At 38.5% G+C, this 18,438-nt stretch overlaps 1 protein-coding gene across 3 annotated transcripts in view; it reads left to right on the forward strand.

Moving 5' to 3' along the window:
• The first annotated feature begins 2,393 nt into the window (after positions 1-2,393).
• krt222 (keratin 222, type II) overlaps positions 2,394-18,438 on the forward strand; it is a 32,785-nt gene continuing 16,740 nt past the window's right edge. The window contains exons 1-6 of one of the 3 annotated variants that reach the window (XM_015375863.1): positions 2,394-2,611; positions 6,699-6,775; positions 7,004-7,207; positions 11,848-11,930; positions 12,704-12,857; positions 16,562-16,840. In XM_015375863.1, the coding sequence (XP_015231349.1) occupies positions 7,010-7,207; positions 11,848-11,930; positions 12,704-12,857; positions 16,562-16,840 (714 nt within the window). In that variant the 5' untranslated portion in view covers positions 2,394-2,611; positions 6,699-6,775; positions 7,004-7,009. The remainder of the gene's footprint in view (positions 2,612-6,698; positions 6,776-7,003; positions 7,208-11,847; positions 11,931-12,703; positions 12,858-16,561; positions 16,841-18,438) is intronic. The other 2 variants (XM_015375861.1, XM_015375864.1) reach the window with 2 other exon arrangements.

Here is an 18,438-nt window from a genome sequence, read left to right on the forward strand (position 1 = left end):
ACAGAAATGGGACACATAACTGAGAGTGCGCCTTTTAGTCCGGTGCGCCTTATGGTCGTGAAAATACGGTAACCTTTATAAAATGGTTTAGACTCCGTTTATTAATCAATCCAACATTTATAAACTGTTAATAACTGATCTCTTTACCATTTATAAATGGTCATGATGATCTTTTTTTAAGTGTAAACATTTTTCTTAGATTAGGTTTCATTGTTTAAGAATGATCTGCCATCTTGCTGCATTATTTTGTCCTGGCCTGTGTTTTTTTTCTTCATGAACGTTATTGTACTATTAGTATTTCTACCGACCCAACTATATGTGACCCTGCCTATGAAAACCCAGCTAAAGTCATTTTTTGGTGAATCTCAACTTAATGTATAAAACCATTCTTAACATTGTGTAGAATGGTTTTATACATTAAGTTGAGATTCACCAAAAAATGACTTTAGCTGGGTTTTCATAGGCAGGGTCACATATATACATGCTAACAGAGTTTCTCTCCATCCTCTGCTATTGTACAAATCCTTCTTTGGGCGTCATTATTCACAGATATTTTCGTTTGTCAGTTTTTACCTGATTTTTAAGAAGTACTATAAAAGATGCAAAAAATCTGGTTGCAGATGAGTTTGAGATTTGGAAAATTGCTTTGCACCTGGTAAAATCAGCATATCATCCAACCATGAATTTGTGCAGTTTGGTCATTAGAAGAATTATGTGAATATTGATGGAGGCCTCCAATAAAAGGTTTGCAGACAATTTCTGCTTAATTGCACACGGACTTCACAGGATCTCTGAAAATCTGCTCTGTTCAAACAGGTTTGCTCAACCTTCTGAAGATCAGTCCCTAACACAGCGTAGGGCCTAGGGCGCCATTACTTTCTGACCCCCAGATGTTTTTGTGCCAGTCACCAGATTTCAATGATACAGATAATGTTTTTATTCAATAGACTACAACTAAATGTAGGTTCCTTGTTTACTTTTTACGGTTGAATACAGTTAAATAAATTATTTCTAATCTGGTCCTTTACCTACATTTAACTGGAATTTAAAATGATGTTGTTGGTCTTTTGGATTCTGACTCTTGTACATCAAAACATGTTAATGCTTCTATCAAACAACCTGATAAGTTAAACTTTGAATATGAAACATTCTGCTCCTGCAAGAAGTATTGGTGTTGTTTTTGCTTTTAGTTATTTAATTTTGATTTTTTTCCTCATCTAAGATAACAAACATCAGTATCAGAGTCAGTTTTTCAGTCAGCGAGGCAGCTGTGGACTGCAAAGTAAGCTAGGAGCTTTTTTCTTGTATTTCATAGTGGTATTAATAATAAAAGGTGGTTCTAAAACTAGAAAACCCAATTTAACACTGGGTATTTCAACCCAGTATTATGATCAACACCTGTGGGACAACAGTGGCCAGGGGGATTTGGCTCCATCCAGTCAGTCTGGGCTGCCTGTTCCCACTCCCACTCTTTCTCTCTCTTTTTTTAATATCTTTAAATAGTACTGATAGTATTTTAAAATATTCATAATATTTAAAACTTAAAAGATTAGGCATTTAATAAGAATTTTTTTTTTTCCCTCATAGTGGTAGACAAGAATGGTATTTATTTTCTGTTTTCTGTCCTTTGGTTTTTAAATACGGTAGTAGATACTGGGGAATATGCATTAGCTTAATTTAATATGACCAAAGTCATAATTATAGTAATAGTGGCATTATTTTTATATTTTTCGTAATTATTGTTATTATTTTTGATGATGCCAAATAAATCCTAACCTGGATAACATACCCAAGCTTCTTGCACAGTAGTTTAGTGTCTGGAAGTCCAGGATCAATTGTTAGATATACTACTAACCTTGTGTACACTTGACTATGTGAGTGTAGGCTTATGCAACATAAGCTGAAGATAATTATTATAGCAAATTCTGTTTAAGAGTTCCTGGTATTATAATCTGCTAAATGTTTTGGACTTAGGCCACAAAAGCTGCTATCCTCATGTGAAGTGGTGTATATAATAATATATTGTTTTGTCAAAAACATGTTGACACTAAGTTTATTTTAAGATTGCACAAAAATGTTTTAGAGGATTTAATTTTTGTCCTTTAAAATCCTTTGATAAAGGGCTCTTTGTGCAGAAAATGGAAAGTGGACTCAGTGAGTTCCTAAAAGTACAGCCTTCAGAGGAAGAGAGGAATGCAGAGCGACCTACAGGTCAGGTTCATGAAAGTACCAGGTGCTAAAACCCATAATCTGAGGTTGGCTTGTTTTGTTTTTCTCTTCTAAACACAGTGTCCACCGCTACAGCCTCCACCTCTTCTCTTGAAATTTGAATAGCAAGTTAGCACCTGCTTCAGACATACACTCACTAACAAACACGCATGCTATGCGTCAGAAGGCATTTCTTCGATTACTGAGGGGAGGAACATTACATTAAGAACAGGATCTGTGACATTGCTCCTTTTTGTTGGCAGCAAAAATCATCAGACCCAGACGCTCGTCGCGGCGCTGCCTTTGTTTCGCTGAGGATTTTTTGACTGGGCAGCAAATTTACTTGTCATCTCTCTGCAAAGTGAAGGCCTCTTTGATGAGAGGGCGTGGGAGTGTGCTGACAGTAAGTCACATAGAAGACATGCTTGGCTTGTTTGAGCGGCTCACATGCTTTTTTTTAATAATTTGATATCTTCTTCAAGATAATTAAGTAGTAGTGAGGTTCTCCGTCTGGTATTAACTTGACACTTTGTTTAATTGACAAGTGAAACTTAACAAACAAGCTTCAAAAGCGTCTTAGCGTGTCTGCAGAAAGAACAAAAGTCTAGACCGAGACAATATTTGTAAAGTGGCTGGAGCTCTCTGCCTTTATAACTCAAACATCCGCCCTCAAATTTACTCAGTGCAGAAGTTCAATGTACATAGATATAGTAAATGAAAATTCACAGACATGGTACTTTAAATTCAAAGCAGGTGTACACATTTCACACAATATTAGGGTTTTTTGTCCAGATTTAGCTGTAAACCGCTTCGGGTTACATCAGTTCAGATCATCTTTGGTTCAATAGCTTCAATTAAAATTAACTTTTTATGCTTACAGTTCAACTTGATCCTGTTCATTTCAGTTGAAGTATTCCAATTCTGTTTAGTTCCAGTCTGTTTACTGCTCTGTTTTTAAATACTCTAGAGGCCACAGGTAATCCTGCAAAGTTAGACAGTTAACCTGTTAGAAAAATATAAAACCATATATAAAATGATTAGAAAGGATTAGATTAAAGAATCAAGTTTTTATCATCTCTTTTAAATTTTGTTCAAAGATTCAGTGTACAGATTTGGAAAACGTAAGGAATATAAATAATTTTAATTTTTTTTGATAAACTGAACATTTTGAATACTTTTTTTTAACTTTTCAGTTTAAACATCCAGGTGTGGCATCGCCCTTCTTAAAAAAATCTTAAAAATCATCCCCTTTCTTAAATAGCCATCCTCCCATTCCATGCCCTGTGAAATTTTATCACTGAACCTGTAAATTTCCATTATATATATTAACAGAAAATGGCAATAATATTGCCTTTTCAACATTTGGTAGGCTGTGCACTTATGAGTAGCGCACAGCCTACCCTGTTCTGAACAGCATAGCAATCAAGTGGCAAAGAAAAAGTGATTTGAGGGACTTTGAAAATAAGAAGGGGAGGGAATCTTCCGCAGGTTCCGGGTTCTAAGTTGCCAAGATCTCCCTCCCCTGCTCAGTTTGAGAAATAGTGTGTTTACAATTATGCAAGTTTCTTCACATACTCATACCTGTTCTCTGTGATTGTGGTATGAATTTCATAAGTCTTGGACAATGAATGGGGAAAATAAGGAGGGGAGGGAATCTTCGGCATGTTCTAAGTTTAACAAATAAAGTGTCAGAAATTATCTAGAATACAACTCGACTACAGTCAACATCCACTGTATGATTTGACCCATAAATATCAGTACAATATGAACAACTCTTGAACAGAAATATTGTAACTCTATAATGACATCAAGAGGTATTGGAAATGTTGGAAATGTTTTCTACCTCTACATGCAGTGAAGTGTTTTAACCATTCTCTGCACTGCCACTAGAGTCTATTTTAATATTTAGTACAGCAGGAGTATAAAATACTGCAAACTGTGTCTGCAGCCTTCCATGCGTCTCATTTCCAAACATAGAGATACCAAGCTTAGACCAGCCTAATGTGGGATGCGCACATCTAGGTGTTAAATCTTCAAATCAAATTTTGAAGGGATGTCCTCTGCAGTTTGTGAATGGCCGGAACGCGTTTCTCTTTAATAAACTGGTCTAAAAAAATATGCAACATCTTAAAACAATTTCCACTTAAGACCATTGAATAACAGCTCAAATTTTCATTATTCACTTTCTGTGTTTTTTATGTTTGCAAAGCTCAAAAAATTAACACGAACTGTAGATCATATTAGCAAAATATAATTTGGTCATTCATAGGTCAAAAAGTTCAGATGTTACAGTCACTTTAATAGCAACAGGTGAATGCAATATTCCCAGGCATTATAAAAATATCCTCACCAATAAATATAGTACAGTCAAGTGTAACTTTCTGCATAGTCAGTAGATACACACCTGAACTTTACATCACCAATGGCAATGCAAAGCAGCATGCAGTGATGTAAAGCATGCTGCACGCAGTTTAGAGCACAGAACTCTACTACTCTACTGGACTTTTAAGGATTGGAAACTGTCCTGTGCTGTAAAGAATCATACTGGGAATTAGTTATGTCAGAGGTTGGTAGTTGATTGGACTGTTCAGTGCCAAATGTAAAGTATTGTAGGGGATTATTATGTGGAGCTTCTTTTAGGGCTTTTGTGAAAGTAGCTCTTTCTGCTGCATCATACAATGTGGACATTTTTCTACTCTTTATCCTTTGAGAACAGTGTGTGAATGGGCCTGCTGTTCTAAGATGACTGTCCACCAGTAGCCTGACCAGCCAGACTGATATGTTGTGTACTCGACATGTCAGTCTGGTAAAAAGCTGGTAAAAACTTCACAATAAATCAAAGAGGTGAGCTCTGTTTTTTGAGTTTTTAAATGTCCTGCAGGAGGCATATGCTTTGAAATCCACCGTTTTAAGGTGCATTCACACGAATGCATTCTGGGCGTCATATCATCTAAATTACATGTAAAGTCTATGGGGGATGGCATAAAGCAGTGTTAAGAGGTACTGTGGTGTCCCAGTGGGAAATTACTTCTCTGCATTTAACCTATCCCCTTGGGGAGCAGTGGGCTGCCATTGTGCAGCACCCAGGGAGCAGTGTGGGGTTAAGGGTCTTGCTCAGGGAGCCAGAGTGGCAGTCTGTGGGATCAAACTCAAAACCTCAGGATTCAAAGCCCAATTCAATGCCTAACCACTAGGCCACCACTCCCAGGCCGAAAGGGAAAGACAGGAGCCACTCATTCCCCCCAGTGGAGATTCAAACTAGGGCCTCCTGTGTGCAAGTCAAGTGTCTTACCACTTGAGCTACCCAGACAGCAGGGGTAATATTAATAATCTAGTTTGTTGCACCTAACTGGGTACTATAGGCTTCTGTTATCAGTGGTTTAAACAGCCTGTGTCTTTTTACAGCTTTATGTGTTGAACTTCTAAGCTGTAGTTAAATAAAGGTGATGGTTACAATAGAGACTGATGTATTAATGAGTTTTTGATTACAAGGAGCAAAATACATGTGTTCATTTGGAGAGCTATAAAAATGACTGATTTAACTCTTACTGTAATAATTATATGTTAGATGCTACAAAACAGAAACATTTTAAAGCATGCAACATGGTTTATGTACTGTATCTCTGTAAGTTTTATCTGAGATCAACTGATACTAAACATCATTTTATGTAAAATCAGCTTCTATTTATGCAGTTTTAATTTGTTGCAACTTGCATGACATATGAAAGTATTTTTCCTTTCTATGTTGCCCTTTGATCTGTTTTGTTTGCATACGTAAAGCCTGAGTGGAACACACCTCTGGCTAAACCAAACATTCATTCCAGAACATCTTTTACGGTTTATTATTCTATGGTTGCAGTGAGACTCTGCAGGGCACCTTTGCCTGCTGGCTGTTTAAGAAAGATATGGAAATGTATGTAAAGTCCCAAGAACAAACATGTAATGAGACTCCATTTAAAGGCATTTCTTTTAGCACTGTTTGAGTCACATCATTCTAGTTAAAGAAACAATCTTTGACCCACACTGTCTGGCAGACACACTATTTTTTCCAAGCCAGTCTTTACAAACCTTAAGCAAGAGCTAAGTAGGACCAAAGGTCTGGGGCACAGACTGATGTTAGTTATGGTATGTTTAAATCCACAGTGGTCTTTTGACTGTTTTTCCCTGAGCAACCCCTTTGCAGCTTTTGCTGCTGCCTGTTTTGAAAGCAGCTCTGTAATCCTGGATCATAGAGCACAAAGGGCCCTAGAGTGTTGGAGAGGTAGGCACTGCATCCAGGGCTTACCCCATGACTCTCCTCAGTCCCACATCCTGCCAGACTAGTGAGGTGGGGCAGGGAGGAAAAGCGCTGTTGTGACTGACCCTGGTCACAGACTTTGTGATACGAACAGCTTTAACAATCGGCTGACGATGCCCTTGGATACAGGGGATAATAGAAAGTGTTGACTACCTCTTTGTAAAGAAATATTGTTAATGTGTTGGAATTCCAGGACTACTTTGGTGTGACCAGGAGAACTACTCAACTAAAACAGCTTTGCCTCCTTTTTGAAGGGCCACGTCGATTCAGGTGAGTATCAGTGGGTAAACATTTACCTTGTAAACACCTTTGTCAGCATGTGATTTCATGTGGGAGGCATAGTGTTTGCTGTGAAAGTTATAAACCTCATATTACTGTATATGTGGCTCCACCAGTTCTGTTCGGCCTCAGTGTTTTGGCCGTCACAGGTGCTGCATTTCACTTTGTGAACATAACTGCTGTGTGGGACAGTAAACATTTGAACGCCTTCTATCAAAGGTATCCATGGACTTGTTACAGGACTCCAGCCAAAGCATGTGGGACTTGAATGCTCGACTGAAGAACTTCATGGAGCAGGTGAACGGGCTGCAGGAGGCCAATCGCCAGCTTGAGGCTCAGATAGTCGAGTGGAGTTTCAGGAGCGCCTCACGCACCCAGAACTGGTCCAAGCAAGAGCAGACTGTGAAGGAGCTCCGTTCCCAGGTCAGAGATTTGAGATAATATAAGTAATCAGTGACTATAAAGAACAACAGAAACCACAGAGAATTAGATGTCACTCTTCAGGCCGTTCAGAGGAAAACCACTTTCCATTACATCAGCTTAAACTGCGTTTCAGATTTAGCAGCAGCGGCTAAGACTTAATATAGTCTCTCAATTTTAAGATAGCTTCACATGCAATGTTGTTAAAATTCTTTATTGAATACATTTTTATGCTTTTTTTGCTACTTTATACCACAACTATTGAACATGACAGGATTTTTTCAGCTGATATATTCATCATAGAAGCATTAAGCCGAGGCAACATGAAAGCTCAGCTCATTCCACCGCTATGGAGAAACTAGTCCCATGCATTTCACTTGAATTCATGGTTGTTGGTTTTAAATGGTAAGTTTTAGCAGGCTTGTCTTATCAAGAACATCCAGGTGCATTTCTTCATTTATATTTTTCTGTAATCCTGGAATGGTCTAATATGGAGTGATAGGAAGGACCATTCTTTTAAAAACAATGCCTGCACTGATAACCTAATATCTGAATTTGTGTGACTAGAGCTATTAAACCTAAACTTAAGATTATATAGTATGTTTTGATGTTTGTATACTTCTTAAAATAGCTATATGTCTATATATATATATATTGCACATTTTGCCCATTTGACATTTAGTATCAGTGGTGGATGACCTAAGCCCAAAAAGTAGAAACCCTGCCTAATTTTCCTTAGGATTAGACCTCCTGTCTTTGTTTTGGAGCTGTAAATGCAAATGGCTGGAACTAGTCTATACAAGCTTTTTAATTTTTTCGGACCTTGATTTTCCGACTCCTTGTCAGAAATAAACCTCCATCAAATAGAATCTGGTGTATAGAATTACAAGCACATGTCTGTGGCATTTTTCCTGGCCAGGAGCCAGATAGCCAGAGGGCAGCGGAGTGGAACAGTCTGTCACACAAGAAGAAATGTTGTGGGAATGTTACACAGTTTGAGGGCTGTCTGATTCTGGGGTACATTAACTAACTGGTGTATCAGGTGAAACAGTGTCACATGACCAAAAGTTATGGATTTACCTCTTTTTTATTATTATTATTATTTTTGTTTTAAACTTCTTAGTATGTGTCATAATCTTAAAAGATTTCTTAATATCTTCCTTATTTCTGAACTCTACCTCACTTACAAAGTTTGACACATCGTTCCATGACACCATTTTCTAATTATCTTTTTTTGTAACAGCACAATCCTAAAGATGAGTAGTCAACCTGAAAGACAAGAAGGTGATCACTCACCTTTTATGGCCTAAAATGATACTCTTATAATCACAGCAGAATGATGTTTATAGTCAAGTCTGGGAATATTCCATGCTATCATGGAGTTTTCTTTCAGTTTGGGGTGTGTTTCTCACTTTGTATGTATGAAAAGATAAAAAAGAAATAAGGGTGTGATAAATGTTTGATGTGTGAGCCAAAAAACAACAAATTTTCTCTTTCATTTCCCCCCAGGCACTTGAGTGTTTTTGTTCCGCCTTTAAAGTGCTTTTTAAACATATTAATCACCATGAATTCACTTCAAATTGACAGTAACATATGTTCATAGCAAATATCACTCGGTTTTCAAAAGTGCATTACCTTGCAAAGTCATCCATTTATGTCACAAACTTATTCAAACAAACATGACCTGGGATAAGATTTATAAACTCTGAATAAATAAGAGGGACAAAGAGTATCATATCTTCAACAAGCAAGTTTCTGTTTTAAATGAGAATTCTTAGAAATAATCCCACCTGAATATTCAAACCACAACCGCATATTACTGTAACTGTCATTGCTTTACAGAAAGTAGCTATGAACTGGGTTTGAATTTTAAGTTGTTTATTAGTGTTTTTTTGAACAGGTATTAGTAGTAGCAATTAAGATTTTCTTGGTCTTGAGTACCACCCTGGAGCTTTTTAAGGAACGTTTCTAGTTAATACGAAGTCCCAATTTGATTATGCAGTCTTTTGCACCTGTTATTAATGACAGCAACAGTTTTTTTGTCCCAACATGAATTTTTGCATGACAGCCATATTATGCTGTTCTAGTGGCGATATTTGCCATTAATCTTCTTACATGCGTCCACTTAAACTGACTGTTTGGTTAATTTGGCTCTCTTGTTCTGCTTGTTGTCGGCTTCCTAAAAAAAAAAAAAGAAAAGAAACACCAAATACATCTATACTGACCTGCAGAACTTATTTTGCTGCAGATATTGTTCTGATGTATAAGAATGTCGAATGAAAAAGTTTGGGTGTTTAGCAATAAAAAACAAAAACTTCATTTTCTAAGCTCATTAAAATCATTGTGTTGGCCTTTTGGTTTTGATGTGCAAATTCAGCGTGATCCAGAGAACATAAAATCATTGTCTTTAATCTGCTTTCTTGGAGAAACTTAAATCAGCATTAAGCTTAATTTTTACCTTATTATATTGTTTTCTAAGTCCCTTTGATGCTAATCTAAGTGTTTATGAGACAATGAGTGTTCTGTCATCTTCCACTAATGGCACTGGTTGGAAAAACACACTTGCCAGTTTCTGTGCCACCGATCAGGTGGCAGACTTGTGGCTCTGTTCTAGTTCTTGGGGTGAGACGAAGAGCTTTATGGCAACCCAATGTAAAGCTTTGGCATCAATAGCCACATGCATCGTGCTGCGATACCCACATAGAATTTTTTTAATTTTCATTGTAGAGGTTTGTGACATGATGGAGCCAGCAAAGAAGGTCAAAGAAAATAATTGTCAAAAGAGGAAAGGAAGAGAAAATGAGAATCCAATGAGGAAAGGATTTGCACAAGAATGAGTTTGGGTACCGTCTGTGTTCAGTTGTGAGACCTCAAACAAAAACAAAGAAAACAAAAAAGAAAACAAAACTGATGCAGACCTATAATTGGACTGTAAGTATCATATCTGCCAACCTCTGTTAGTGTTACTCTTATGACTTTAGTGATAGATTTTTAGCATGTGGAGCAAGGTGGAGAGGCTGAATCACCTTGTGAGAGCGAATGAAAAACTGTTTACTCGAGAGGAGGACTTACAGTTCACTGACAAAAGTGCCAGTTTGCAGCCAAAAGGCTGCTGTAACTGGTTTACATTAGATAATGTCCAATATTACCTCTTTAGAGATTTCATTATGATTTGCGTCCCCCAGCTGCTTACAGTGTAACAGCGCTGCAGGAGTGGGGTGTGCTGCTTGCAGAGGGCAGTCAGGGTTTACAAAAGTTCTATTTTCTGTAGGTCCTGTAGGGGGAAAGTGGTTCGAACATTTCTTAGTGCTGCTTTAAAGGTTTAAGGTCCAAACTTCCTGCTGTGTATATTTCCTCTACATTCTTGTGAGTGATAGCGGTGTACAATGAGATCCGTTTGTTCCTTGTAACCCTCCTCTAACCACTTAGTTGAGAAATGCAAATTAGAAAATCTCCAGAAACCAGAGCTGAGTGTTCTCAATAACTGATAATTGCTGGGTTCCAAAGAAACTGTCAATCAATTAGCTACGTTTACTCAGTGTTTTAATGTGTCTCTTTGATCATGCTTGGTTTTGGAACACATTTCAGTGTTGCTTCATTACTCGTGTTTCCCTTTATATAGGATAGAGACTAACAGGTCTTGAGTTCAAAACTTTAAAACTCATAAAAGTAAACAAAAAAAACAGAACCTAAACTTTCTTCATTAGATAGTTTTCATTATATGAAATGTGTGCAAAAAAATTTAAATCTAAATAAGTCCTGTTTTCTTAAAATAATTGCATTTTTCTTAAATTTAGGAAGTAAGTGAGGAATTTTGCTGATGGAATAAGACAATTTACATTTTAAATAAGAAAAAAACAATTGCATTGTCTTATTTCAAGTGCATATTATCTTATTTTAAGAGTAAAAATATTCAATTTGATATCTCATTTACCTACCCAAATTAAGGGTAAATACACTTCACTTTAGAAAAAAATGTACTTATTTCTAGATCGTTTTTCCAGTGCAGTTTTTTTTTTTTACTCAAAAAGGGATCATTTGAATGCCTTCCTTGTACCTTACACAAGGGTAAATGCCATAGGCTAAGGTCAAACATGGGAGTGGAAAGATCTAAAGACAGGGATTAAACTCTTTGAAATAATCTCTCATCAGTCATTGCCAAAACTGAACTTGCTTTATCTCGATTGTTTTTTTAAATTTAGATTCTTGTCTTGTCTTGTCTCCTCTTGTAGGCTGAATGTATAACTACACTCCTTGCAGGCCTATAGCACATTTTGCAATACCTATACATAAAAATGTGTGGTGATTTTATTAAAATCATGTTAACTCTTTGGATGCAGGTTCCAAAAAGAACACACTGCAGTTCAACAACAGGTTAGGGAGTTAGATTTAATTACTCAGGACTCCTATGATCAGAATCAAACAATGCCTTGAACTAATGCCAACCAATTTGGGACAACCAGCACTAATGTTTTCGCCTTTGTGTCGTTTATTAGAATTGTCACTCTGTCTGGAGTTGTTTGAGAGTATCTAAGAGAAATTATTTAGGCACTAATGCCACCATGTGGGAATAAACGTGTTCATCAAAAATAAATGCTGTTTTTTTGTATAGCTTATTAAATCTGTTTTCTGTTTTTTTCCAGATTTGTATTGTGCTCATAGAGAATGCCCAGTTGGCATTAGAGTGTGACAACATGAGATCCAGAGCTTCTGCCATCCAGGCCAGGTCAGCTGTATTTTACTTTTGTTTCCCTGAAACTTCAAATGCTCCTTTTTTTCCTTTTAATTTTTGCAGCCATGTAGATTTTATTAACAACAGTCTAAGCTATCAAAGCTAAAGTATCTAAACCCTGATAAACAATGAGTTTTTGTGAAAAGATTTACATTATTATAAATAAAAATGTTTAGCAGCGCTTGCCATCATTTCACTGAGAACGTATGAGCTACGCTTTGTTTACATCCTGATTTTCAGCCCGCAGTAACCTTACCCTTGTGTGAGCCAACCCACATACAAATCCGGTCAAGGCTTTGTGCAGCAACAGCACTTTCGCTTATGTATTGATGCAGAGCGACACCCAGCTCGCTGCCAACTGCCTCCACTATCAGCCATTAACTCATGAAGGACTGAGGCAGCTCCTTGTTCTTTTTATAGCTCTACCTAATGTGTTTCCTAAGCAGCTCCAGTGTCAGAGAGGCTCTGGACCTTGTTAACCACCCAGTTAAGACTTTGTCTGATAGTATTCTGTCTTTCTTTTTCTTTGAAGAACTAATTTATCAAAGCTTTTTGTGTTATAAGGAGCGAACTTGTTAAAATGTCAGTTTGTGATTGATAATCAGGTCTCAATATAGCAAAACTGCTGAAAACTTTCAATGATTTTATGTTCCTTTAATGATTGGTTTGATCACAAACACATTTGTACATTTGAATTTACTTGAAGCTGAAGACTTTTTTTTCTTTTCTGATACATCTTATCATATGCATCCCCCATCTGGTTTTAGGTGTGAAACAGAGGAAAGAACCACCAGGCGTCTTGAACAGCAAGTGGCTCTGCTCCGAGAGGCAAAGAGGGAGGCAGATGAAAGCAGTGTGACCCTGCAGGCCGAGTGCCACCGCTCCATGACAGAGCTGCAGCATATGGACCAGGAGTTTGAGGTCCGCCCCTCCCCTCTGAATTCTTTTTTCTTTCATGCCATCCTTTCTATCCTCTTTGAAGATGAGGCTTAAAACTGACAAGAGCAGCTTAAGTTCCTATAGCTATATTGCTCTGCCCTTAGGCATGTTAAACCACTTCACTGTTTGACACTCATCACTTTAATTTACGGTAAGCCCTTTTCTTTAGAAGATTTCTTCTTTTTAAAAGAGAGGTTCTTTTTTTTACTGTCCTCGCTTGCTTGTTCAGAATTAGAGTTATAGTTTTGGATTTCTACCTTTTCAATGTGGATCTTACGCTACTCATGTGCTACCCTATACAAAATAGGGGTGCAATGTAAGCCACAGATATGTCTCATCTTGTACTAAACACTTGTTTTTTGACTTCACACTTTTTAAGCAAAATAATGTTCAGAAGTCATTAGGGTTAGAAAAAGAAGAATAATTTTACCCTAAGGTGATACTATTTCCTTATCCTGTAACATTTTGTGAAGCTCTCCCCATAGTAGATATGATCTGACATAAATAAAGTCCAGAAACAAATAAATCCTGTTTAATGGATTCTTTTTAGGTCTCTTCTAAGAAGCAGGCATGATATCCATGTTGGGATTGATAACTTTTTTTTATGTCACTCAGTTGTTTTATTGATAGCTCAAGAAAATGAACTGGAAACAGTTATAGGTTATCAGAAGCCAAAGCCTGATTTATTTTGATCACATAAAGAGACAAACATTGCCAGACTCTATCTGGGTCCTGCAATAAGAACACAGAACACATTTATCCTGTTTAGCACATTCTCACCTTACAGTAGGCTGGACATAGGCACACACTGCAGTCTAATTGGCCATATCCGTGTTGTAGTCCGTGATCATCCGAATGCCTTTCCACATCCTCCTGGTGTTGCTGGTGTTGTTGAAAAGATCCTGGATCTTCTGGCTGTGGTTCTGCTTCGCTTATCTGATGGCATGGTTTAAGTTGGTACGCGCTGTTTTCTGTGTCTCATTATCACCAGACTTGAAAACTGAGTTCCATGCTTTTAGCAATTTCCGAACTACTCCGTTCATCTGGGGTGGTTGGTTGGCCCGGGTGGTGATGTTCTTTTTGATGCTGACGTCCTCGATGCATTTGTTGATTTGTTCCTGTAGTAATTTTACATAGTTGTCATTCAGCTGCATTTGGAAGGACATTGGATCTTATAGGGGGGAGTTAATTCGTCCATCCTTTCTTTTGTCTGTCTGTGTCCCATAGGATGGAAAAAGAAAGGCAAAAAACAAACTTGATTAACTCAAAAGGTTTTTTTGTTGTTTTGAGGTCAGGATGCTGTATAGACCTGTCAAGTCCCTCCTAACCAAAGTCAGGCCATGTCTGTCATAAGACAGGACAGATGGACCAAGTATTCAGGAGAGACAGACAGTGGGAAGTTTCCAGTGGGAAATGTTTAATGAAAAAATGGAACAAAACAGAAATGGAACTCAGGCTGCTGTGGATCCGCAACCTGCAGTGACTGCGGGGGAAGGCAGAGCCCATCACTGGCACTCTGGTTGTGTGAAAAACACAGGTAAGTGACCACAAGAATCTGACAGAAGATTATTATCTGTGTGAGTCACTTACCTGGTTTAACAGTTCAGTCCATCCTCTCATCAAAGGCAGGATCCAGCCGATGCACTGCCAGCAAGATGTGGCGCTGAGCCGTCCAGGGTGTCTCTGATGCAGCAACCCTAGTGAGCAGGCAGGAGACCAATCCAGGTCAGGGATATAGTTCAGAACAGGACCGTTCTGAGATCCAGGAGTCCATAACCTGGTCAGGGGTTCTGATCCAAACAGGAACAGATAGATCCAGGGAATCCAATGAGTGTTAAGGCAGGTTCCCAGTTCCATTAGTCAGGCAGCGAGCTCAGACAGACACGCTTAGATGGGACAGGCGGGCCCAGTGGTTGAGAGGAACAGAGACAAAACTGAGAGTGCTCCGTGGAGAATAGCCAGGACCTGAGCTCACGCCGAGCCAGTACAGAGAGGGCTCCGTGGACAAGAACCGGGACATGATCAGGGCCACGAGACACTAAACTGGTCCTCCAGTGTCAGGACATGAACAATAGCCTTAACTAAAAATCAAACCAAAACAAACATGAATAACTAATGATCTGGCCCCAATAGCTGGGCTGAACCGTATATCAAGCAGCGGGAGCAGGTGGATAAAATGTATGATAATTAGAGAGCGCGGAGGGTACAGCAGGTGAATGAGGTGAGTAATTAGATCAGCTACCGGGACTGCAATCATGACGATGTCTTTATGGACCTTGCTTTGCGCACTAACTTATCTCAGAACAAAAAGTGGTAATATCCAGCTTCTCTCACTAGAGCTGTGACTTTAAAACTGTTATTTGGTAATGCTGCACCATCTAGAGTTTCTTTAATGGTACCTAAGAGGCTGAGCCAAGCCCCTACATGTTTTACATCATTGCTTATTATGGTATGCATTGCACTTGGTCTACACCTATTGTGACTTTAGAAAGTTATAAATTTAATTCAATTTCAATTCAGTTTATCTATATAGCGCCAATTCACCACATATCATCTCAAGGTACATTAACCATTTAACCAGATCATACAGTCAAATTGATTCAAAGTTTTGTATCAAAGGAAAAGCAGTTGATTGCATCAACTCACTGACTCGAAGGCAATCCCTAAGACCTAGCATGCTTGTAGCGACAGTGGTGAGGAAAAACTCCCTTTTAACAGGAAGAAACCTCCAGCAGAACCAGGATCAGTGACAGTGCCCATCTGCTGAGGCCGACTGGGGTTCAAGGAGACAGAAGCAGACATACAGAAAAAGGCAGACATACAAAAGATAAACTCTCCATTCACTGACCTCTCACACAGAACATAAGAACATACTTCATAGTAAAGAAAAAACTCAAATCAAATTAAAAACAGCAGTCCATTTACGGAACAACAAAAAAACCTCTGCAAATAACAGAATGGATGTGCTTAATACTGATGGACAAGCCAGATGCTTTGCAAATAGCACATTCTGCTTTACTGAATGTGCTTTTTGATTGTCTTGAAGTGTTTTTTACCCCAGCCACTGTATCAGTTATTAAAGCACTTAAATAAGAACACATGCTACCTGTATTCAAAGAAAAGCACTAACAAGTGTTAGCATGCTGCTTTACCACATTAACAATGCAGCCTTAGTTTTGCTGATCTGGCAGTAAACTCCTGTAATTTGTGTTATGTTAAATAATTGCCCCTGCTCCTGTTAGAAGTGTTTTTTGATCCCTACATAACCCCCATTACATGCTTTTAGAATTACAGAGAGTTCCATTTCATATCCTTATTGTACTTATGTAATTATTACTGAGAACCCTGTTATCATGACAGGTGAAGAATGGATGACCTGCCTCAACCTTGACATAATAGACGTGTAATTATTGGGTGTGTGTGGGTGCATGTTTGAATGTAACGGTTCATAGCATCCTGTCATCTGGCTCACCTTCTCCTTTGCCTCTTTTTCCAGTAGTTTCTTTGCTTCTGGATTTTTATCTACTTCCTATTCCTCACCTGACCATGCTCCTCTTTAGATCTCATTTTTCTTTTATTAAACCTGTAATGTCAATATTCTTTTTAATATTTGTCTATATTTTCCTTTGCTATCCTTAACTGTTTGCATCATCTCCCTCTCTTCCCCCCTCCCTTCCTGTGTCCAGGCAGCCCAAGCTCTGCTGCTGCAGCGGGCCAGATCCTGTGATGCTCTGTTAGCAGCAGCAGCAGCAGGAAGGGAGGAGGAGGATGGCACAGGGATGGAGCTCACCCAGCTCCTCGACCAAATCAGGGTGCAGTGCGACCAGAGCAGACATACTGGCCTGCCTGAGAGGCTCCTTGGTTTGGGAACGGCTTCCGATCCAGCTGGTGGCTCAGTGGGGCCTGGCCGGTCTGAAAGTGGAGGAGCAGCAGCTTTCAGAACACACAGAGGAGCTCTTACTGAGGTACGCATTCACTCCCACACCCTCATCCATCATTTTACTGTCTTGATTTTCTGGCATTAATCCAGCAAGACACACCCTTAGGACAAATATCAGCCCAAACAGATGGAGGGACATCTTCGATTAAAGGGTTTCAGGTTGAAAATGGCTAACACTCTGTCGTTCTCTCTGTCATCATTGGTTGTATCATTACTTCTTGTGGGTTTGTGTATAACTTAAATACAAATATTGTTTTAAGAACTACAAGCTATTACAGTGTTAGTCTAAGGGAAAAATCATATCTGATCTCCAAACAAAATGTTTGAGTCAAATTTGTCTTATAATGCCAGCAGATATTGCAACCCTTTAGCCAAGCATGTTTCTATTTTCAACTTTTCAATAAAGAAAACTCAGTCTGGGATCCTTTTATATTACTCAAGCAATATTTAAATCATGGTGTGGTAGTCGGACGTTCATGATGAAGTAGATTCTCCAAAAATCTGTTGAATCAGGGAAGCTTTTCTTAGATGCCGTTTTTTACAGCAGAATGGCTCCGATGGCTCCTCCAACGTAACTGTTACACTTTCCTGCAGTCAAAAACCCGCATGCCAAGTTCAGCAGAGATCACACTATTTATTATTATGGGATATTATCAGATTTTTCAAACTTAGCTGCCAAAATCTTTCATCTTTCTGGGACCCTTTTATTTGTTTTTCGTCTGTTGCTGATAAGGAACATTTTGAAAATGTCACCAAATTATCCAACAGGTCAAAATGAAGCCCACTTTAAGGTTATCTATCCATCATCGTTTTTACAACTCTGCCCATTATTTTTACTAAGCTTGAATCTCATGTAAAATTAAAACAAATAGAGAATTAGCAGTTTCAAAATGTCAGACTTTTGCTCAGAGCACAGCACAACAGCCACATATATAATGGCCAGTTATAGCAAAGACCATAGCAACAGTCTACAACTGAAATTAGAGTTAATAAAGTAATAATTAGATGGCAGACTTAACAAATAGATTAAAATAAGTGCTTAAGATCAGTTGCTTTGAGACCCAAGAGCCCCTTTACTTGCCAAGGAAACTTGGCAAGTAAAGCCAAGTTTCCTTGTTTGGGGTCAGCTTAGAAAGCTGACCCCAAACAATCCTCAACATTAGTCACGGACCACATGACCATGGGCAAAAATTAAATGAACACTACACTAATGTTGTACACTTACCTGATCAAATATATTTTTGGTTCTCTGATGTAGGATTTAATCTAGACAGGTTAATGTGGTCTTGTCTTTACAAGTATGACTATGGTTACGTTCACATTGCAGACAAATCTTAGCCTGACGTAGTCCTACTCAATTCTAGTCAGAATATGAGTCTGACTAGTCTTTCTCTGTTCCTCTTTTAAAATTAATTTGCTGTCGATATCTTCTAGAACAGACCTAATAGCAGAATCTACTCACCTAAACTCTCCAGCGGCAGCCATTATTGTTGTCACCCAAGCGCGCATTGGTCACGTGGTTGATTACGTTACTCTTGATCATCTGTCCATCATCGTATAAAGCCCGCCCTGACAATTTGATTGGATCGCACTGACAGTGGGCGATAATACTCGCGCTTCTAT

This window comes from Cyprinodon variegatus, unplaced genomic scaffold, assembly GCF_000732505.1.
Source record: "Cyprinodon variegatus isolate N-32 unplaced genomic scaffold, C_variegatus-1.0 Scaffold126, whole genome shotgun sequence".
NCBI lineage: Eukaryota > Metazoa > Chordata > Actinopteri > Cyprinodontiformes > Cyprinodontidae > Cyprinodon > Cyprinodon variegatus.